General features: G+C 39.4%; 1 protein-coding gene across 1 annotated transcript in view; it reads right to left on the reverse strand.

The window, feature by feature from the left end:
* Window positions 1-21,947, reverse strand: part of LOC106562017 (ALK tyrosine kinase receptor) — a 182,588-nt gene that overhangs the window by 120,639 nt on the left and 40,002 nt on the right. Inside the window, exons 5-6 of the mRNA XM_045688931.2 lie at window positions 20,494-20,666; window positions 18,767-18,861 (exon numbers count right to left, since the gene is read on the reverse strand). Of these exons, the coding sequence (XP_045544887.2) occupies window positions 18,767-18,861; window positions 20,494-20,666 (268 nt within the window). The remainder of the gene's footprint in view (window positions 1-18,766; window positions 18,862-20,493; window positions 20,667-21,947) is intronic.

The raw sequence follows: 21,947 nt of genomic DNA on the forward strand, positions 1-21,947 counted from the left end.
AAATCCCAAAGGCGGGGGCGGTCGGGGTCACACGCATAAGCTAGTGTCTCTTGATGGGCCACTTGAGAAAGGCGATAATGTGTTTCAGCCTGGGGCTGGAATGACGACATTCTCTTTTTCCCCGGGCTCTGAGAGCCTATGGACGACGTGGGAAGTGTCACGTTAGAGCAGAGATCCTTAGTAAATGATAGAGATGGCAAAGAAGTTCCAGAAATGGTCAGACAGGCCACTTCCTGTAAAGGAATCTCTCAGGTTTTGACCTGCCATTTGAGTTCTGTTATACTCACAGACACCATTCAAACAGTTTTAGAAAATTTAGGGTGTTTTCTATCCATATGTAATAAGTATATGCATATTCTAGTTACTGAGTAGGAGTGGTAACCAGATTAAATCGGGTATGTTTTTTATCCAGCCGTGTCAATGCTGCCCCCTAGCCCTAACAGGTTAAAATCCATTTTTATGCAATTTTTCTCATAAAAAAGCGATAATATTCCGACCGGGAATCTGCGTTTAGGTAAACAGAGGAAAGAAAACAAAGCATTCGGTCGACTCGGGCACGCGCCTGAGTCTCACAGTACTGTAACCAGCCACTACCCAAACGCGCTACTTTTTTTCAGCCAGAGCCTGCAAAGCCACGATTCAGCTTTTTGCCGCCTTCTGAGAGCCCATGGGAGCCGTAGGAAGTGTCACGTAACAGCAGAGATCCTTTGTAATGGATAGAGATAATCAAGAAGGGGAAGAAATTGTCAGACAAGCCACTTCCTGCATGGAATCTTCTCAGGTTGTAGCCTGCCATATGAGTTCTGTTATACTCACAGACACCATTCAAACAGTTTTAGAAACTTTAGGGTGTTTTCTATCCAAAGCCAATAATTATATGCATATTCTAGTTACTGGGCAGGAGTAGTAACCAGATTAAATCGGGTACGTTTTTTTTTCCAGACGTGTCAATACTGCCCCCTAGCCCTAACAGGTTAATGTTGTAAATGACTATTATGGCTGGAAATTGTAAATTTTTTATGGAATATCTACATAGGTGTACAGAGGCCCAATATCAGCAACCATCACTCCTGTGATCCAATGGCATGTTGTGTTAGCTAATCCAAGTTTATCATTTTAAAAGGCTAACTGATCATTAGAAAACCCTTTTGCAATTATGTTAGCACAGCTGAAAACTGTTGTGTTGATTAAAGAAGCAATACAACTGGCCTTCTTTAGACTAGTTGAGTATCTGGAGCATTAGCATGTTTGGGTTCGATTACAGGTTCAAAATGGCCAGAAACAATGACCTTTCTTCTGAAACTCGTCAGTCTATTCTTGTTCTGAGAAATCAAGGCTATTCCATGCGAGAAATTTCCAAGAAACTGAAGATCTTGTACAATGCTGTATACTATTCCCTTCACAGAACAGTGCAAACTGGAGCTAACCAGAATAGAAAGAGGAGTGGGAGGCCCTGGTGCACAAATGAGCAAGAGGACAAGTACAGTTCCTTGCAAAAGTATTCATCCCCCTTGGTGTTTTTCTATTATATTGAATTTTAATTGGATTTCATGTAATGGACATACACAAAATAGTCAAAATTGTTGAAGTGAAATGAAAAAAAAAACTTGTTTAAAAAATGTTAATTAAAAAACAGAAAAGTGGTGTGTGCATATGTATTCACACCCTTTGCTTGATAAAGTATGACTAGAATTAATATATAAATGCCTGGGTTACTTTAATTTAGGTGAATCTCTTATACAATGGGTTAAAGTTATGTATAGCAACCCAGATGTAAAATAATAAATAATGGTTACTTCTCAGAAAGTATTGAGTTTTTAAAAGGAGTAAAACAAGGCTGTCCGTTGTCTCCATATCTATATATTATGGTCATTGAAATGCTAGCTATTAAAATGAGATCCAACAATAATATCAAAAGGTTAGAAATCCAGGGAAAAAAACAAAAGTGTCAAGGTAGGCCGATGACTCAAGTTTTTTCTTAAGTCCGCAATCTGGAACACTGCACAGTCTCATTGAAGAGCTTGATCACTTGGCTAGCCTCTTTGGACTTAACCTGAATTATGACAAGTGTACCATATTACGTATTGGATCGTTAAAAACACAGTGCTTAAACTACCTTATAGTTTACTAATAAAATGGGTGGATGGTGAAGTAGACATACAGTGGCTTGTGAAAGCATTCACCCCCTTGACATTTTTCCTATTTTGCTGCATTACAAACTGTAATTTAAATTGATTTTTATTTGGATTTCATGCAATGGACAAAGTAGTCCAAATTGGTGAAGTGAAATGAAAAAAATGACTTGTTTAAAAAAATGTTTTAAAAAGTGGTGCGTGCATATGTATTCACCTCCTTTGCTATGAAGCCCCTAAAAAAGATCTGGTGCAACCAATAACCTTCAGTAGTCACACAATTTGTTAAATAAAGTCCACCTGTGTGCAATTTAAGTGTCACATAATCTGTCACATGATCTCAGTCAGTCAATAAATAATGCAGTAATACTCATAAGAAAGGTTTTCATCTTTACCTCACAATCTGTTTATACTATACGATTAGAAAAGTAAAAAAAATATGTAAAACATCACAGCCCAATTGAAAAATATATGGCACATGGAAACCAAATGAGAGTGGTCTATACTGCTCGGTGGGATGGGCTTCGGGTTGGAATTAAAGAGCTTGTGTTTGGTAATGTATTATTGTTATGTTACTGCTTTATATAAAAGTGCCATGGATGCAAAATGTGTATGTGAAATGTATGTGTAAAATGTATATACAAAATGTATATATACAATGTATGTATATGTAGTAGAAAACCTGTAAAACAAATATATATATATATATTTGTCCCCGAAGGATCGGTTAATAAAATACATTTTAAAAACTTTAGGGCGATAAATAAATGTGTACTTTGTTATGAATAAAAATATATATATAAAAATATAATATATATATATATATATATATATATATGTAAAAAAAAAAAAAGCTAAATTCCCTATGGTAGACTGAACGTCTCAGTACGTTAAACAAACTAACCTTTTCACCACACAAGAATTACAGGAAATACACATTTTTTTTACATCAGATTGGTGGTGTTAGTATAAAAGTTTCTATTCATCACCATCTTACAAATTCAATAGCATGAAACAGGTCAATATCTTTGGTTTAGTACCAGTGACTTTGTCATATGAGCCTGTCCATAGTGGGTAGCTGTGATTTTCAGACAACGGTGGTAAGAAAAATTGTGGGCGCTCCTCCTATTAATGTCTCTGGCATCACATGAATTAGTGGATTTGAGGGTTAAGCTATTATTCCAATGAAAGCCAACCCCTGTTGTTATTTAGAAACCAATGTGATATGATGATTTGTTGAAATTATCCAGTCAAAAAAGTGTTGTTACCTTCTTCGCATTGGCTGAGTTAATAAATGGCTACTACAGGCCCTCATTTATCAACTGGTATGCAGTATACCCAAGTACATTGAGGTGTGTCTGTTAGAAAAGCGCAAACGGTACATGTCGCTGCAGTTATTGTCCCAGTTTCATTATATATATCGATGTGAGTGAACAAGCTACAAGCTAATCATTTCCGGTCTAGAGTGACCGCCTGGTAAATATTGGTGAGTGAACAGTTTAAAAGATACTGATTTATCAAAATACAAGTTACCTGAACACAAGTGTGACGTGTGTGTAGGGAGTAATTTGTATGTCTTGTCTTCAACATGTCACACCTTATTATATTGATTATGATTTTGGACATTAAAACCGGTCTTTTGACACTGGGCTATGAATAAAAATATTAATGACAACAGGAAGCAGCAACAAGCATGCCAACTTCAAACACTATCCCCTTACTTTGAATCAAAACATAGCTAACTAGTTTGCTAGAAAGCTAGCTAAGCTTCTTTATGACAGTGAACCATTAGTTAGGCTAAACCAACTGACTTGCCCATCATGCCATACGAAAAACTAACAAATTAGCAAAAAATTATAATTTAATCAAAAATACTTTACAGGAGCCTAGGCTGCTAATCCGGCGCCATGGCAATGATGGAACCAGATTGTGTTCACCATTTATTAGAGTAATTATTTAAGTGTCCATCATTTATTAATCATTACTCCCACATTTATAAATCATTTACTAGTCATTAGTAAAATGTTTTTGCAGCCCCGAATCTAGTGAGTGCTATTTATACTTTATAAATATTTTAAATGTTTTGAATGACAGGTGTCATTTCTCAAAAAAACATGGACATGCCATTCATTAGTAGACATTCCAGCAGTACCTTGTAAAATAATAATCGCACAACACAGGATATTTAAGGAAATATGTATACATTTGTGAATAACTAACTTGCTAACATTTACAAATGTGTGAGTAATGATTCATCAATTGTGAGCAAACTGTTTGTAAATGCCTTACAAATGGTTTTTAAATGCCTTATAAATTGGACATACTCCATTTTAACTTTTCCTGTTATCCCAAGTATAAATACAGCAAAGTACACATGCTAAAAGCAAAAAACCGATATGTTTTGAGCAAAATAGTGCTTTTTAGATACAACTGCAAACTTAAAGGAATAGGGCATTCAATGAGTTGGTTTGATGGGACGTTTTGAACTCATTGGTCTCCCCTCTTGCTTGAGGAACAATAGAGGAGCAATAGAGAACAAACGAGGAAAGAACCACCCTCCACTTGTGCTATGTCATGACTTCCCTGAACCACCTATTGAGATGTGCCTTTTCTTAAGTAATTCAGGAGTTAAATGAGGTAAAAAGGAGACTGGAGTGCCACTTAAAATAAAGTGTTAACAGTAAAGATAAACACTGTATAGTCTAAAAACAAGGTTAAAACTATAATTTTGATGTCATGGATATCATGGATGGTCACTCCCTGTCTCCAAAGCTCTGTCTTTGAATTTGTAAGTTACATTTCTCCAACCACATCCACAACTTTTTAACAAAACAGTGGTGGGGAGGAAACCTTAATTGTTTCAACAGCTAACGTCGCTTTAAGGAAAGTTTTACTTGCAATGTGAGATGTGGTTTTGGTCACTCCTGATAAGTACTTGTAAATGTAATGTGTTGCTGATATTAATAGCATGATTCTCTTAAAAAGTCAATTTGTTATTACATCATTTGACAGATTAGGTTTCTGTAAATGTAATATCCTGATGCTTTGACATGGGCCAATATGTTTATCGCTCTAGCTGGTGGTCATCTGCATATTCAAAACCAACTGCAAATTTGACTGAGAGGCAGAACCATGCAATCCCAGCTCCAGGGTGGAGAAATCTCACTAATAGCTCATTCCCCCGACCCTCAAATAAATATGATCTCCAAACATTTGACTACTTCGTAGCCAAAATGCAAATAAATATGAAGTGTTTATTTGTAAATAGTTAGTACATAATGGGCTGTGTATTATGTTTGCTGGGAATGCAAACCAAGATGCTCCAACTATAACTCTTAATTCTAACAAACATAGGCATTGACGGTCCATACGGACGGCATAGTAGTACTTCACAACACCCAAACAACTACAATGCCATAGAGATGAGATAAATCTATTTTTCATCAAGTCTAAGAAACTCATTAACAAGACCCGCAGAATCAAAACTCTTAGCATATGAAGCATGATGTCGAGATGTGGTGTTGTAGACAATAGAGGCTTGGGACATTGGTATTCCACTGCAGCCTGGCTGGGACTCAGTGTGCTTACTCTGGAGCACTGCAGAGCTGCAGGTCAGGACCATGGCCAGTCAGGCTGTTAGAGTTAGTTATTAGCAGGCCTGTCAACCTGGCCTAAACCCACCAGAGATTGCTGGGGAAAATCGTGTTACCATATTCAGACCCTTTACGCATTACTTTGTTGAAGCACCTTTAGCAGCAATTACAACCTCAAGTCTTCTTGGGTATGACGCTACAAATCAAAATCAAATCAAATCAAAGGTATTTATATAGCCCTTCTTAAATCAGCTGATATCTCAAAGTGCTGTACAGAAACCCAGCCTAAAACCCAAACAGCAAGCAATGCAGGCGTAGAAGCACGGTTGCTAGGAAAAACTCCCTAGAAAGGCCAAAATCTAGGAAGAAACCTAGAGAGGAACCAGGCTATGAGGGGTGGCCAGTCCTCTTCTGGCTGTGCCGGGTGGAGATTATAACAGCACATGGCCTAGATGTTCAAATGTTCATAAATGACCAGCATTGTCAAATAATAATAATCATAGTAGTTGTCGAGGGTGCAAAAAGTCAGCAACACAAGAGTAAGTGTCAGTTGGCTTTTTCATAGCCGATCTTTGAGAGTATCTCTACCGCTCCTGCTGTCTCTAGAGAGTTGAAAACAGCAGGTCTGGGACAGGTAGCACGTCCGGTGAATAGGTCAGGGTTCCAGCAGGTCTGGGACAACAGGTCTGGGACAGGTAGCACGTCCGGTGAACAGGTCAGGGTTCCATAGCTGCAGGCAGAACAGTTGGAACTGGAGCAGCAGCACGGCCAGGTGACCTGGGGACAGCAAGGAGTCATCAAGCCAGGTAGTCCTGAGGCATGGTGCTAGGGCTACAAGCTTGGTACACCTTCATTTGGGGAGTTTCTCTGTCAGGTTGGATGGGGAGCATCGCTGCACAGCTATTTTTCAGGTCTCTCCAGAGATGTTCGATCAGGCTCAAGTCCCGGCCCTGGCCGGGCCACTCAAGGACATTTAAAGACTTATCCCGAAGCCACTCCTGCATTCTCTTGGGTGTGTGCTTAGGGTCGTTGTCCTGTTGGAACCTTCGCTCCAGTCTGAGGTCCTGAGCGCTCTGGAGCAGGTTTTCATCAAGGATCTCTCTCTGTCACCACCATGCTTCACCATAGCAATGGTGCCAGGTTTCCTCCAGACGTGAAGCTTGGCATTCAGGCCAAAGAGTTGAATCTTGGTTTCGTCAGACCAGAGAATCTTGTTTCTCCTGGTCTGTGAGTCCTTTAAGCATCTGGCCACTAGCATAAAAGCCTGATTGTTGGAGTGCTGCAGAGATGGTAGTCCTTCTGGAAGGTTTTCCCATCTCCACAGAGGAACTCTGGAGCTCTTTCAGAGTGACCATCAGGTTCTTGGTCACCTCCCTGACCAAGGCCCTCTCCCCCTATTGCTCAGTTTGGCCGGGAGGCCAGCTCTAGGGAGAGTCTTGGTGGTTCCAAACTTCTTCCATTTAAGAATGATGGAGTCCACTGTGTTCTTGGGGATCTTCAATGATGCAGAAATTGTTTGGGTACCCTTTCTCAGATCTGTGCCTAGATACAAACCCTTTTCTGGGAGCTCCACGGACAATTCCTTTGACCTTATGGCTTGGGGACCTTTATATAGACAGGTGTGTGCCTTTCCAAATAATATCCAATCAATTGAATGTACCACAGGTGGACTCCAATCAAGTTGTAGATCCATCTCAGGGATGATCAATGAAAACAGGATGCACCTGAGCTCAATTTCAAGTCTCATAGCAAAGGGTCTGAATACCAAATAGGGCTATCTTCTGTTACCACCCCTACCTTGTAAAAACACAACTGATTGGCTCAAATGCATTAAGAAGGATAGAATTTCCACAAAATAACTTTTAACAAGGCACACCTGTTAACCTCTCTAGGGGAGGTGGGAGGAAATTGTCCCACACTATTCAACAGCCAGTGAAAAACCAGAGCGCCAGATTTAAAACCACATAATTCATAATTCAAAGTTCTCAAACATAGGACTATTTTACACCATTTTACAGATACACTTATCCTGAATAGAACAGCACCGGGATTAAAAACTATAATTTAATATGCACAGAGGGGTCTTTAGCAGAAAAAGTATTTTATTAACAAGAGGTAAACAAATACTTTTGCTTTAGATAACTTTTTTGTGTGCAGTTTTACAGCAGATTTCCTGAAAATATACACTTTGTGCCATGATTTATGCTATGTTAGGCAGGTAGCCTAGTAGTTAGAACATTGGGCCAGTAACCGAAAGGTTACTAGATTGAATCCCTGAGCTGACAAGGTAAAAATCTGTTGTTCTGCCCCTGAACAAGGCAGTTACCCCACTGTTCCTAAGCCTTCATTGTAAAAAAGAATGTGTTCTTAACGCTTTCCTCAATGCCAAGAGCCATTCAGTTTTACCAATTTTTATAAGCATGCCTTTATAATGCACTAGTATAAGGATTATAAGTCTATGTAGAAAGTTTTCAATTGAATCAAAATGGCTGATCATACATGGGTTAAATAGATGCATTATAATGCACAACAACGCCTACGGATAGGGTGTGTGTAAGGGAATGCAATGTGGGGAGGGGACGTCAAATTATATTTCCTTAGAATTCCTTGCACACCCTTGATAAAGCATTATACCTGTCTGTGTTGAGTAATGTTTTAAATATACAATGATTATATCTCAGTTTATGTGGGATTGTCTCAAGTGGGTGGTCTGCACCATGACTAATGCACCTCTTAAAATGACAGATTGGCCATTTGCAGAAATCTGCTTTTTTTTATTGCCTTTGGCCAGGAGCAGCCAATTGTTCCCAACCAAATGCAGTCCTTGGCACTCTCCAATCCTAGGGAGGGACATTGCGCTGATGATCCAGTCATGTGTGCCAGCCCAAGAAAAACAGTGAGAGCCACATTCCCAGTAACACTCGTTTGGGAGTCGCTACAGTGACCTACAATGGATACTCTGCATAATGTGCATGCGGTAGCCTATGTTTTCCCACTCCAACATATTTTGGGTTGCATCACAATGTGAGAAAGATCCATCAAGCTAATGCTAATCTAATGCTGATCGTGCAGACTGATCAAATCAAATCAAATTTGATCAGATCAAGTCAAATTTTATTAGTCACATGCGCAGTGTCATGTCCTGACCATAGTAAGATGTTATTTTCTATGGTAGAGTAGGTCAGGGCGTGACAGGGGTGTTTTTCTATGTTTTGTATTTCTATGTTGGTTTTGTTTGGGATGATCTCCAATTAGAGGCAGCTGGTCCTCGTTGTCTCTAATTGGAGATCATACTTAAGTAGGGATATTTCCACCTGGGTTTGTGGGAGATTAGTTTTGAGTAGTGTCTGTTTCACCTCTGCGTCATGTTTTTTTTTTTTTTGTCATTCAAGTTGATTTATGTATTGCATAGTTTCACAGTATAAATAAAATGTGGAATGACACACACGCTGCACTTTGGTCCACTCATTCCTACGACAACCGTGACACGCAGAATACAACAGGTGTAGACCTTACAGTGAAATATTTACGTACGAGCCCCTAACCAACAATGCAGTTAAAAAATACGGATAAGAATAAGAAATAAAAGTAACAAGTAATTAAAGAACAGCAGTAAAATAACAATAGCGAGACTATATACAGGGGGCTAAAGAGTCCGGTACAGAGTCAATGTACTGATACAGAGTCAATGTGCTAAGGCACCGGTCAGTTGAGGTAATATGTACATGTAGGTAGAGTTATTAAAGTGACTATGCATAGATGACAACAACAGAGTAGCAGCGGTGTAAAAAGGGGGGGGGGGGCAATGCAAATTGTCTGGCTAGCCATTTGATTAGATGTTCAGGAGTCTTATGGCTTGGGGGTTGGAGCTGTTTAGAAGCCTCCTGGACCTAGACTTGGTGCTCCGGTATCGCTTGCCGTGTGGTAGCAGAGAGAACAGTCTATGACTAGGGTGGCTGGAGTCTGGCAATTTTTAGGGCCTTCCTCTGACACCACCTGGTATAGAGGTCCTGGATGGCAGGAAGCTTGGCCCCAGTGATTTACTGGGCCGTTCGCACTACCCTCTGTACTGTAGTGCCTTGCTGTCGGAGGCAGAGCAGTTGCCATACCAGGCAGTGATGCAACCAGTCAGGATGCTCTCGATGGTGTAGCTGTAGAACCTTTTGAGGATCTGAGGACCCATGCCAAATCTTTTTAGTCTCCTGAGGAGGAATAGGTTTGGTTGTGCCCTCTTCACAACTGTCTTGGTGTGCTTGGTCCATGTTAGTTTGTTGGTGATATGAACACCAAGGAACTTGAAGCTCTCAACCTGCTCACTACAGCACCGTCGATGAGAATGGGGGCGTGCCCTTTTTCCTGTAGTTCACAATCATCTCCTTGGTCTTGGTCACGTTGAGGGAGAGGTTGTTATTCTCTAACCTCCTTCCTATAGGCTGTCTCGTCGTTGTCGGTGATCACTGTTGTGTCATCAACAAACTTATTGATGGTGTTGGAGTCGTGCCTGGCCATGCAGTCATGAGTGAACAGGGAGTACAGGAAGGGACTGAGCACGCACCCCTGAGGGGCCCCTGTGTTTAGGATCAGCGTGGCAGATGTGTTGTTACCTACCCTTACCACCTGGGGGTGGCCCGTCAGGAAGTCCAGGATCCAATTGCAGAGGGAGATGTTTAGTCCCAGGGTCCTTAGCTTATTGATGAGCTTTGATGGCACTATGGTGTTGAATGCTGAGCTGTAGTCATTGAATAGCATTCTCACATAGGTGTTCCTTTTGTCCAGGTGGGAAAGGGCAGTGTGGAGTGCAATAGAGATTGCATCATCTTTGGATCTGTTGTGGTGGTATGCAAATTGGAGTGGGTTTAGGGTTTCTGGGATAATGGTTTTGATGTGAGCCATGACCAGCCTTTCAAAGCACTTCATGGCTACAGACGTGAGTGCTACAGGTTGGTAGTCATTTAGGCAGGTTACCTTATTGTTCTTGGGCACAGGGACTATGGTGGCCTGCTTAAAACATGTTGGTATTACAAACTCGAACAGGGAGAGAATGAAAATGTCAGTGAAGACTTAATATATATAGGGGTGGATCAACGTAATATTGCGGAAAGATTGCTGCTTCCATCAATGTAATTGTCTGCATCATTTCCAATCCCCCATATCTTTTTCGGGTAAATATACATGTCCATATACATACACTTACATACCCATACTTATGCATACATAAACATTCATACATACACATACCTGTATAGATATACATAATTTTTTTTAGACTATACCTTTATTATTCCCGCAAACCTTACCACCCTTCCCCCAATTGGAGTAAACTAATAAACAATAACACTTAGGCTTCTACCTTCAGTTTATACATATTATACATATTTTACAGACACAATGTATTTTACAATAGTTATATTTTGTTTGTTTGTCCTTCCTCTATTTCTGATGTCCATCCAGTTTGATTTCTATTTGTAACGGTGCTATTTCACAACATTTCTGAACCTATATACATTTTACAGACCCCATATGTTTTACATTGTTTATCTTGTTTTTAGTCCCACCCTTCAGCTCCATTCAACCCCTCCCATTTATCTCTTAACACCATCCATTTTGGATTTCTATTTGTCATATATTTTTCAACTGTGCTGTGATGTTTCACAAAAGTACTGAACCTTTCTATTCTCATAGTTTCGACAGATTGTAAATTAAAGATAAACATTTTTGTTAAAATAATTATTATATTATTGATTGAATGACTATAGCTTTTTAAAATTCACCCAGTACTGCTATCTGCAGTGTTAGGTCTAGGCAAACGTTGCAATACTTCAGCCATTCCTGGACCTGTGACCAAAAACGAGCTACATATGGACAATACCAAAATAAATGATCTAATGACTCTGCCTCCTCACAGCAAAATCTGCAGAGCTGGGAAGATTGTATCCCCCATATATATAACATTCTATTGGTTGCAAAAATGTTGTATGTAATTTAAATAGAACAATTCAACGTTTTGAATCCGACGTTTTGCGTGTCAGTTCATAAACCATGTGCCATGGAAAATCTCTTCCCAACTATTTTGCAATTTTTTGGCACATCTGTACATTTTTTGGTCCTTAAATTAAATTGGTATATGTTTTTATTTATCACACTTTTCTTTAACCTGTTAGGGCTAGGGGGCAGTATTTACACGGCCGGAAAAAAACGTACCCGATTTAATCTGGTTATTACTACTGCCCAGAAACTAGAATATGCATATAATTATTGGCTTTGGATAGAAAACACCCTAAAGTTTCTAAAACTGTTTGAATGGTGTCTGTGAGTATAAGAGAACTCATATGGCAGGCCAAAACCTGAGAAGATTCTGTACAGGAAGTGCCCTCTCTGACCATTGCTTGGGCTTCTTGACTCTTTTTATTGAAAACTTAGGATCTTTGCTGTAACGTGACACTTCCTACGGCTCCCATAGGCTCTCAGAACCCGGGAAAAAGCTGAATGATGTAATTCCAGCCCCTGGCTGAAAAACATTAGCGCCTTTGGTAAGTGGTCTATCAGAGGACAATGAGACTGAGGCGCGTGCACGAGGCGACCCCATGTTTTTATTTTCTCTCTTTGTACTAAAACACAGATTCCCGGTCGGAATATTATCGCTTTTTTACGAGAAAAATGGCATAAAAATTGATTTTAAACAGCGGTTGACATGCTTTGAAGTACGGTAATGGAATATTTAGAATTTTTTTGTCACGAAACGCGTCGGGCGCGTCACCCTTCTTTACACTTCGGATAGTGTCTTGAACGCACGAACAAAACAGAGGATATTTGAACATAACTATGGATTATTTTGAACCAAACCAACATTTGTTATTGAAGTAGAAGTCCTGGGAGTGCATTCTGACGAAGAACAGCAAAGGTAATAACATTTTTCTTATAGTAAATCTGACTTTGGTGAGGGCTAAACTTGGTGGGTGTCTAAATAGCTAGCCCTGTGATGCCGGGCTATCTACTTAGAATATTGCAAAATGTGCTTTCACCGAAAAGCTATTTTAAAATCGGACATAGCGAGTGCATAGAGGAGTTCTGTATCTATAATTCTTAAAATAATTGTTATGTTTTTTGTGAACGTTTATCGTGAGTAATTTAGTAAATTCACCGGAAGTTTGCTAGTTCTGAACATCACATGCTAATGTAAAAAGCTGTTTTTTGATATAAATATGAACTTGATTGAACAAAACATGCATGTATTGTATAACATAATGTCCTAGGCGTGTCATCTGATGAAGATCATCAAAGGTTAGTGCTTAATTTAGCTGTGGTTTGGGTTTATGTGACATTATATGCTAGCTTGAAAAATGGGTGTCTGATTATTTCTGGCTGGGTACTCTGCTGACATAATCTAATGTTTTGCTTTCGTTGTAAAGCCTTTTTGAAATCGGACAGTGTGGTTAGAGAGTCTTGTCTTAAAAATGGTGTAAAATAGTCATATGTTTGAGAAATTGAAGTAATAGCATTTCTAAGGTATTTGAATAACGCGCCACAGGATTCCACTGGCTGTTACGTAGGTTTCGTCCCACCTTCCCTAGAGAGGTTAACCATTTACGTTCTTTAATGCAGGGCCGACAGACAAGTTCCTTTTTTCCCCTTCAACTTGCCTCCTCCATTTTTGTGGTAATGCTGCAATTAGTTGGTTGTAATTTTGGGTAGAGCAGACATTTCCATATTTTCCATATGTCTGTGTTAACTGCATGTGTGTCATAACTCCACCAGTCCGATTTATGATATCATTCCCTAAAATTATACCTTTTTTAAACATTTCATCAATTTTTTTTATTTTTATCAATTAGTATATTTGAGTTTAACCACAGTATTTGTTGCATTCTTTGTTTTGTCTTTTCAGGTGGATTAAACTTAAGACACTTGTCAGAAGACACTTGCCAGTTGGTCAGCGCATGCTCGCAGTACATGTTCTGGTAATCCGTCAGGCACTGCAGCCTTGTGAATGTTGACCTGTTTAAAAGGTCTTACCCACATCGGCTGTGGATCACACAGTCTTCCGGAACAGCTGGTGCTCTCATGCATGTTTTAGTGTTATTTTCCTTGAAGCGAGCATAGAAGTAGTTTAGCTCATCTGGTAGGCTCGTGTCACAGGGCAGCTCTCGGCTGTGTTCTGCCACATCCAACGAGCGCCAGAGCCAGTATAGTACGATTCGATCTTAGTCCTGTATTGACACTCTTAAAAACAATATTTGCGACTAGCCTAGCGTCACTTTATCCCAATATCGTTCCCAGTTGATTGATAGGTGATAAAAACTTGACAACAACAAGTGTGGGTTTTTGTAGTGGATACCCAGGCCAGATTAGATGCCATCTGGAGGAGATAGATATGCTGCAGTGCTGTGTTAATGTGCAAATTACTCCGAAAACAAAACTGGTGCACAAATATTTCCTGGAAAATGTCAACCCATTTACTTCAGAAAGTATTCATACCCCTTGACTTATTCCACATGTTGTTGTGTTACAGCCCAAATTCAAAATGGATTAAATGCAATCTACCAATCTACACAATATACCCCAGTCTAAGGTTGTTTGCACTCTGAAGCAGGTTCTCATCAAGTATTTTCCTGCCTGTATTTGGCTCCATTCATTGTTCCCTCTATCATTACCAGTCTCCCAGTCCCTGCTACTGAAAAGCATCCCCACACCATGATGCTGCCACCACTATTCTTCTTGGTAGGGATTGTGTAGACAGGTGATGAGCTGTGCCTGGTTTTCTCCAGGCATAGCGCTTTGCATTCAGACCAAATTGTAACATTTTTGTCTCATCAGACCACATAATCTTTTGCCTTATGATCTCAGTCTTTCATGTGACTTTTTGCAATGTACAGGCGTGCTGTCACGTGCCTTTTTCTCAGGAGTAGCTTCCGTCTGGCCACTCTCCCATAAAGCCTGTATTGGTGAAGTGCTGTAGAGACTGTTGTCCTTCCGGCAGGTTCTCCCATCTCAATCAAGGAACTCTGACCAAGGTCCTTCTTGCCCGGTTGCTCAGTTTGTTCAGAGCCAGCTCTAGGCAGAGTCTGGGTAGTTTCATATTTTTCCTTTTCCCAATGATGGAGACCGCTGTGCTCTTGGAAACTTTCAACACTGTAGAAATTGTTTTATACCTTTCCCCAGATATATGCCTCATCACAATTCATGGAGATCTACGGACAGTTCCTTGGACTTCATTGTACAGTTTCTGCTCTGACATGCACTGTCAAATGAGATACCTTATATAGACAGGTGGGTTTCTTTCTAAATCATGTCCAATTGAATTGGTCACAGGTGGACTCCAATCAAGTTATAGCGACATCTCAAGGTTAATCAAAGGAATTGGATTTACCTGAGCTCACTTTGGAGAGTCATAGCAAAGGGGTGTGAATACATTTCTAAAAACATGTCTTCACTTTGTCATTATCTGGTATTGTATGAAAAAAATATTTCATCAGTTTTGAATTCAGGCTGCAATACAACAAAACGTGGGAAAGTCAAGGGGTATGAATACTTTCTGAAGGCACTGTAGATAGACTGATCCTAAAATAAAAAATAATCAACATTTATTTTGGTCATGTACAAAAGTTTAGCAGTGTCACGTCCTGACCATAATAAGTTGTTCTTTTCTATGGTAGAGTGGTCAGGGCGTGACGGGGGTGTTGATCTGTTTTTGTATGTCTATGTTCAGGTTGTAGTTGTTGTATTTCTATGTGGCTAGTTGTTTGGCATGACCTCCGATTAGAGGCAGCTGGTTGTTGTTGTCTCTAATTGGAGGCCATACTTAAGTTGATGTTTGTCCCACCTGTCCTTGTGGGTGATTATATTTTGAGTAGTGTGTTTTTTTCCCTCTCTGCGTCACGGTTTGTTGTTTTTGTAATTCAAGTTTATTTATGTATGGCATTTAGTTTCACGGTCAATAAATTTGTGGAACTACGAAAACGCTGCATCTTGGTCCGTTCCTTATAACAGCCGTGACAAGCAGATGTTATAGTGGGTGCAGCAAAATGCTTGTGTTACTACAGTAGCTCCTAACAATGCAGTAAAATGTCAAACCAGTGCACAAATAATAAAACATTTTAAAACAAGAAATCAAGAAATGTCGGCATGAATCCAATTAACAGCCCAAATAGCATTATCCAACAGTAATCATAATGCGGTCTATACGTGTATATATACAGGATTCATTTATACAAGATGTACTAAGAATGATATGTACAGCAGTAGATATATTAGAGAGAGCCAGCTATGTGAAGAACACAGAATATAAATAAATATGCAATGTGTATAAACAGTGTAACAACTACAGTATGTAAATACATGGTACTAAACCCCATCGCAAAATGGATAGAAGTGCAGAAAAGTAGATTCTGGACCAGAGTCCGGAATATAAATATACTGTATATGTATGTGAATGGTGTATAGACAGACAGTATGGACAGTATGTGAACTGAAAAGGTGTGTACAGCAGTAGTTATAAAAGATGAGCCATGACTAGAATAAAGTATATACATATAAAGTGGGACATATGAGGTAGTGTTGATATAGGGAGATTGCAATGGTACTGTGGCCCATTTCTACACCTGTTTTAATACTACACAATCACCCCATTCCTGTTTCAATATGAATTCATATCCTCATCAGAGCCAGAGCTCGATTCATAATTTACTTCCTGCCTACCTGACTGAGCGTTATTTTATATTTTTTTTATTTAACCTTTATTTAACCAGGTAGGCCAGTTGAGAACAAGTTCTCATTTACAACTGCGACCTGGCCAAGATAAAGCAAAGCAGATAGGTTTCGTCATTTAAATTACACCTGTTTTTCCTTAATGACTGACTCACTGTCCGTCTTCGAAGCGGCATCAGTGGCAGAGCTCCCCAGCTTGCTATTCTGGGCAGTTAGAGCAGTTACTTTAGAGAGTTAGGGAAAGACAGAGGGATACAGAGCATGTCTTTCTTTCTTTTCTTTATTCCAAATGTGAGATGCAAGTGTCATGACGCTCTTGTTTCTCCACTGATATAACATCCCAATTATCATTATGGATAAAGCGGGAAAGGCAAGACAAGTTTTGACCTTTAATATGTATGAGAATATGTGGACACTTAAGCTCCCGGAATTCACCCATATCGTGGACAGTGAGAGATCGTCTATACTGATATACTGTAGGAGAGATAAGTGTATATATCACCACGGATACCAGAGGTGAAGAAATAAGTAAATCATGTCAATGTTTGACTTTAGTAATAATTCAAGATATGTATTTTGTCTAGAGCTTGGCTAGAGGGTAAGATATATAAAATGATGTGCTTATTATGTATTTTGTTCAAATACATAACCAAAACATAAAAATCGTTAAAGTATGGACATAGTAGGAGAAAATCCTTCTCAGATATCAAGGCATATACAGACAAATTATTTGTGCATGATTGATTGTATTTTTGGTAAACATCATGAAGAATTTATACACTGCAGCCCAAAAAATAAAACAGGCCAAAAATGTAGATATTTTAACATATAGTTGAAGCTTACAGCCATGATTTCTAATTTCTCACTATAATTGTGACAGATTGTCAATGTAAATAATAATCTGTTCTTAATTGACTTAAATAAATTGTTAATTGTCTTCTGCTATTGAAAGTCTGAAATTGTTGCTTTAAACAAGTAAACTCTGTTTACAGATGCCTTATTTATACTGAACAAAATATAAATGCAACATGTAAAGTGTTATTCCCACGTTTCATGAACTGAAATAAAAGATCCCAGAAATGTTAGATGCACAAAAAGCTTATTTCTCTAAAATTTTGTGCACAAATTTGTTTACATGCCTGTTAGTGAGCATTTCTCCTTTGCCAAGATAATCCATCCACCTGACAGGTGTGGCATGTCAAGAAGCTGATTAAACATTATAATCATTACATGGGGTGACAGGTTAGACAAGTTAGTGGTTAGAGTGTTGGATTTGTAACTGAAAGGTTGCAAGATCAAATCCCTGAGCTGCTGAAGTAAAAATATGTTGTTCTGCCCCTGAACAAGGCAGTTAACCCACTGCTCCTAGGCTGTCATTGAAAATAAGAATTTGTTCTCAACTGACTTGCCTAGTTAAATAAAGGTAAAAAAAGGTTCATCTTGTGCTGGGGACAAAAAAAGGACACTCTATATTGTGCAGTTTTGCCACAGATGTCTCAAGTTTTAAGTGAGCGTGCAATTGGCATGCTGACCGCAGGAATTTCCCCCAGAACTGTTGCCAGAGAATTTCATATTAATTTCTCTACCATAAGCCACCTCCAGCGTTGTTTTAGAGAATTTGGCAGTACGTCCAACCGGCCTCACAACCGTAGACCACATGTATACATGCAAGCCCAGGACCTCCACATTCGGCTTCTTCACCTGTGGGATTGTCTGAGACCAGTCACCCGGACAGGAGTATTTCTGTCTAATAAAGCCCTTTAATGGGGAAAACTCATTTTATTGGCTGGGCCTGGCTCCCAAGTGGGTGGGCCTATGCCCTCCAATCCCCACCCAGGGCTGCACCCCTACCTAGTCATGTGAAATCCATAGATTAGGGCCTAATTCATTTAAACTGACTGATGTCCTTATATGAACTCAGTAAAATTGTTGAAATTATTGCATGTTGCATTTATGTTTTTGTCCAGTATAGTTTCCAGTTTCTCACAGCAGTAAAATCATCCTACAGCAATAGGAAATGTGAATTATAATGTGGATTATAATTAATGGCATTTTTTGGTAGGGGTTGATACGTCTCGTTAGAGCAAATCGATTTTAACATTTTATAGTGGAAATTCTAAACTCTAGAATCCTTTTTAAACCTAGAAGGGTGCATTTACTGCTGTGCAGGATACGGCATCTGTAAGCGGGTATTGTGGATAAGTTGAGGAGATATGAATGTATTACTTGTTATGTGTTGATTGGGTCTAAAGCCCTTGTTTTGTCTGTCATAAAAAAATAAAGGCTTAAGTCAAATAACAAATTCTGTGTGCTGTAGAACATCAATGAAATACTCACAGGCCAGGAAGCAGTCCATACTGAAGGAGATGTTATCCAGACAAATGGCTGATCCTGGACCAAGTCCATTGTCAGCGCTGAACTGGAGCCAGAACCTGAGGAGAAACCGAATCTGATCTTTGAACAGTAGAGACAATCTGGATTTAGAACACAACATCAATGACCACAAGCTGCATCACTCAAGTCCTTGAGATGAGGGGAAGATGAAGTATATTTGCTTCCGGTGGTGATAAACTTCCTTAATTAAGTGTATCATTCAAGTCTAGGATAAGAAAAAAGGCTAGATTCAATCCATAACTCTGAAGTTCAGCGTTGTAGCACAATTTACATTTAATGGCAGTTGTTCCGCGGTAAAAGCTGCATATGCTGGTTCAAATGGAAATTACGTTAAAATTTCAAGCGTGCTATAGCGCTGAACTTCGGCAATACGAATTGAATCAAACCCAAAGATAGAGTATGTATAATGAGTGTAGATATACTTCCAAACAGTATCTTGAGATGTATGATATCCTTCTTTAGGACATAACTCAAGTATTCTACTAGCACAAATACATACTTCAAAAATAACATTGTTGATCGCAACCTGAATAATGAGTTTTACGCCAGTACTACAGTAGAATATGTCATAATAGTGTGCTATTAGAAACTGCAAATAATAGAACACTGATGGATGAGCACAAAGACCACAATTTACATTACTGTGACCCTGTACTGAATGTACGAATCTACTACAATGAATTACCTATTTTCCCAGGCATGTGCGCCACATAGAGTTGGTAGAATAACCCATTTTGTAAAAAACATCATTTTTCTGAGTTACAGTGACTTTCACCTACCGCTCTTTTCTCTTCCAATTGCAGAACACAGAGGAGAGAGAATATAAATGGCAGACTACTGTTGGGAGCCAAATCTGAAGACATCCACATACTTCCTTTTATTTTGTTACGGAACAAAATCCTATCAAAATTAAGACTCATTTGAGAGTTTGCTTGCGAGAAAATCCACTTGAGTTCATAAGGTGCAAGGACATGCCTTTTAATTAAGAACGTGAGCAGAACAAACTCCATAAAACCGTAAATAGAAATTGAATCAATCTCTGAAGACTATGATTAGCTTGGCTCCAACGATAAAGAGAGCTCAATCAAGCACGCCGAGATGAAACAAGTCATCCAACGTTTTTCCGTCTTTTTCTTTAATTTTTTATTTCAGCTCTTCACACTGAAGAACTGAAAAATCAAGTGCCATAGCTAATTATAGGAAAAGGCGGATGAATGGAGATCTCTATCGATTTTTACTACCCTGTTTTAAAAACACAGGGTGATACAGTGAGCAGGCCCATGGTATAGGGCAAGTAAACCCATTGGGACCCATGTTGAAAGGGAGGCTCATCTTAAAATGGAATGTAAATACTGAAAATGTGCATTCGGAAGGAAGAACTGAAGAAAAAAGCTATTCATTACTGTGTCTTTGGACCTGAAAGGCGATATGTATTTTCTTTCATCCCAAAAAAACACAAGCACATGCATCGTTGTGGTTTGCTGGTTCTTTTATGCTTTGACGTGATGCATGTTTCAAATGTAGTATGATTCTATGATCTCACAATCTAATGAAGCAGTGCCCCATTTTGACCGTGTTACATATTCATATACTGCACTCTGTTTTTCCAAAGGCCGTGATTGGCCAAATCACTTTTCAGTCTGTCAATGGAGCAACTTGATTCGCCGTACCAGTCAACAAGTCCGTAGAGAGGAAGCATAATGAGTCTCCAGCCTCTCTCGGTCTTGGGCTCGCTGGCAGAGTGCCACAGTCTGCGCTGCTCCTCTGGTCCTGTGCTGTTCTCCACCAGCCACAAAGATAGCGCCCACCTCTGGCCACCTCCGAAACACATCCAGAACCTTACCTGTTAGGGAAATTAAGCTATATTATGAGTCTGAATAGGACTTGAATAGGACTTGACTGAGACACACATTGACATCTCAAATCATCAGATTGTGATGTTATACTGTCATAATTACTAGTTTAGATGTAGTGTAATATTTTGACCGGAAAGGTTTTACTCCAGCCAGACCTTCATGGAAGACATTTGGGTCTAAACATTGCAATTGATAAAACTGTAGAGGTAGTCTGAGGGTATCTTTCTTTAAATGGAAGTTATAGTTACACCTACAGATTCATAAATTGTCTCAGCTGTACACCAGGTCGTACAAATTTCCCTATTCATATTGCTCATATTTTTCTCAATCTAATGGAACATCAATACTCCCGTCTAAATGCTATATTTCTGTCTCTCCAATATGCAGAGCTGACTATGGTTTCCCTCGAATCAAAATGTAAACTATAATTTCTATGTGTAGTACAAGGTCTTCTATCACAGTGTACTCCCTCACTTAATTGTCATTGATCCAGATTTTACCTTTGCAAAACTGTGAGAAGTTCCCTGACATCAAGATTATAGAAGTCAAACCGTGTATGTCCGGCATTACTTGAAGATGGACATGATCTGCAACTAATGCCCAAGCCAATCTATTCTTGAGATTGGGTGCTGCGGCAGACAAAGCAGACAGTTAGGATACATTGGACAGCTCAGGGTCATGTAAAGAGAGATTGAGGTGCTAATCTGGAATCATGGCTAATCTTTAGTCCCGTGCCAAGGAACTGCTGACTTCGGCTAGCTAGAATGTAGCTTTAGGCACTGTTATAGGACTGAACTTTACTTCAGACATATCTCAGTAGCTGTCGCTCAGAGGCCCACTTTATGTCCCCCTCTCTCCTCTCTTTCACTTTCTTTTTTCCCTTCCGTTTTCTGTCTCCCATAGATTCTCTCCTTGTGCATCCTATGTCTGTGACGATACCCGTATCGCCAAATATTTTCCATGACAAAAATGAAAACATGGTGTTGGCCAAACTCTTTTGTCCTTTAAAAGCCTGTTGTATGTAAGATACTGTGGCTTGCGAAAGTATTCACCCCCTTGGCATTTTTCCTATTTTGTTTCCTTACCTGGAATTCAAATTTATTTTGGGGGGGGGGGGTTGTATCATTTGATTTACACAACATGCCAACCACTTTGAAGATGCAAAATATTTTTTATTGTGAAACAAACAAGAAATAAGACAAAACAACTGAAAACTTGAGCGTGCATAACTATTCACCCCCCCAAAGTCAATACTTTGTAGAGCCACC

The sequence above is a fragment of the Salmo salar genome, chromosome 11 (assembly GCF_965601325.2).
Source record: "Salmo salar chromosome 11, fSalSal1, whole genome shotgun sequence".
Lineage (NCBI taxonomy): Eukaryota > Metazoa > Chordata > Actinopteri > Salmoniformes > Salmonidae > Salmo > Salmo salar.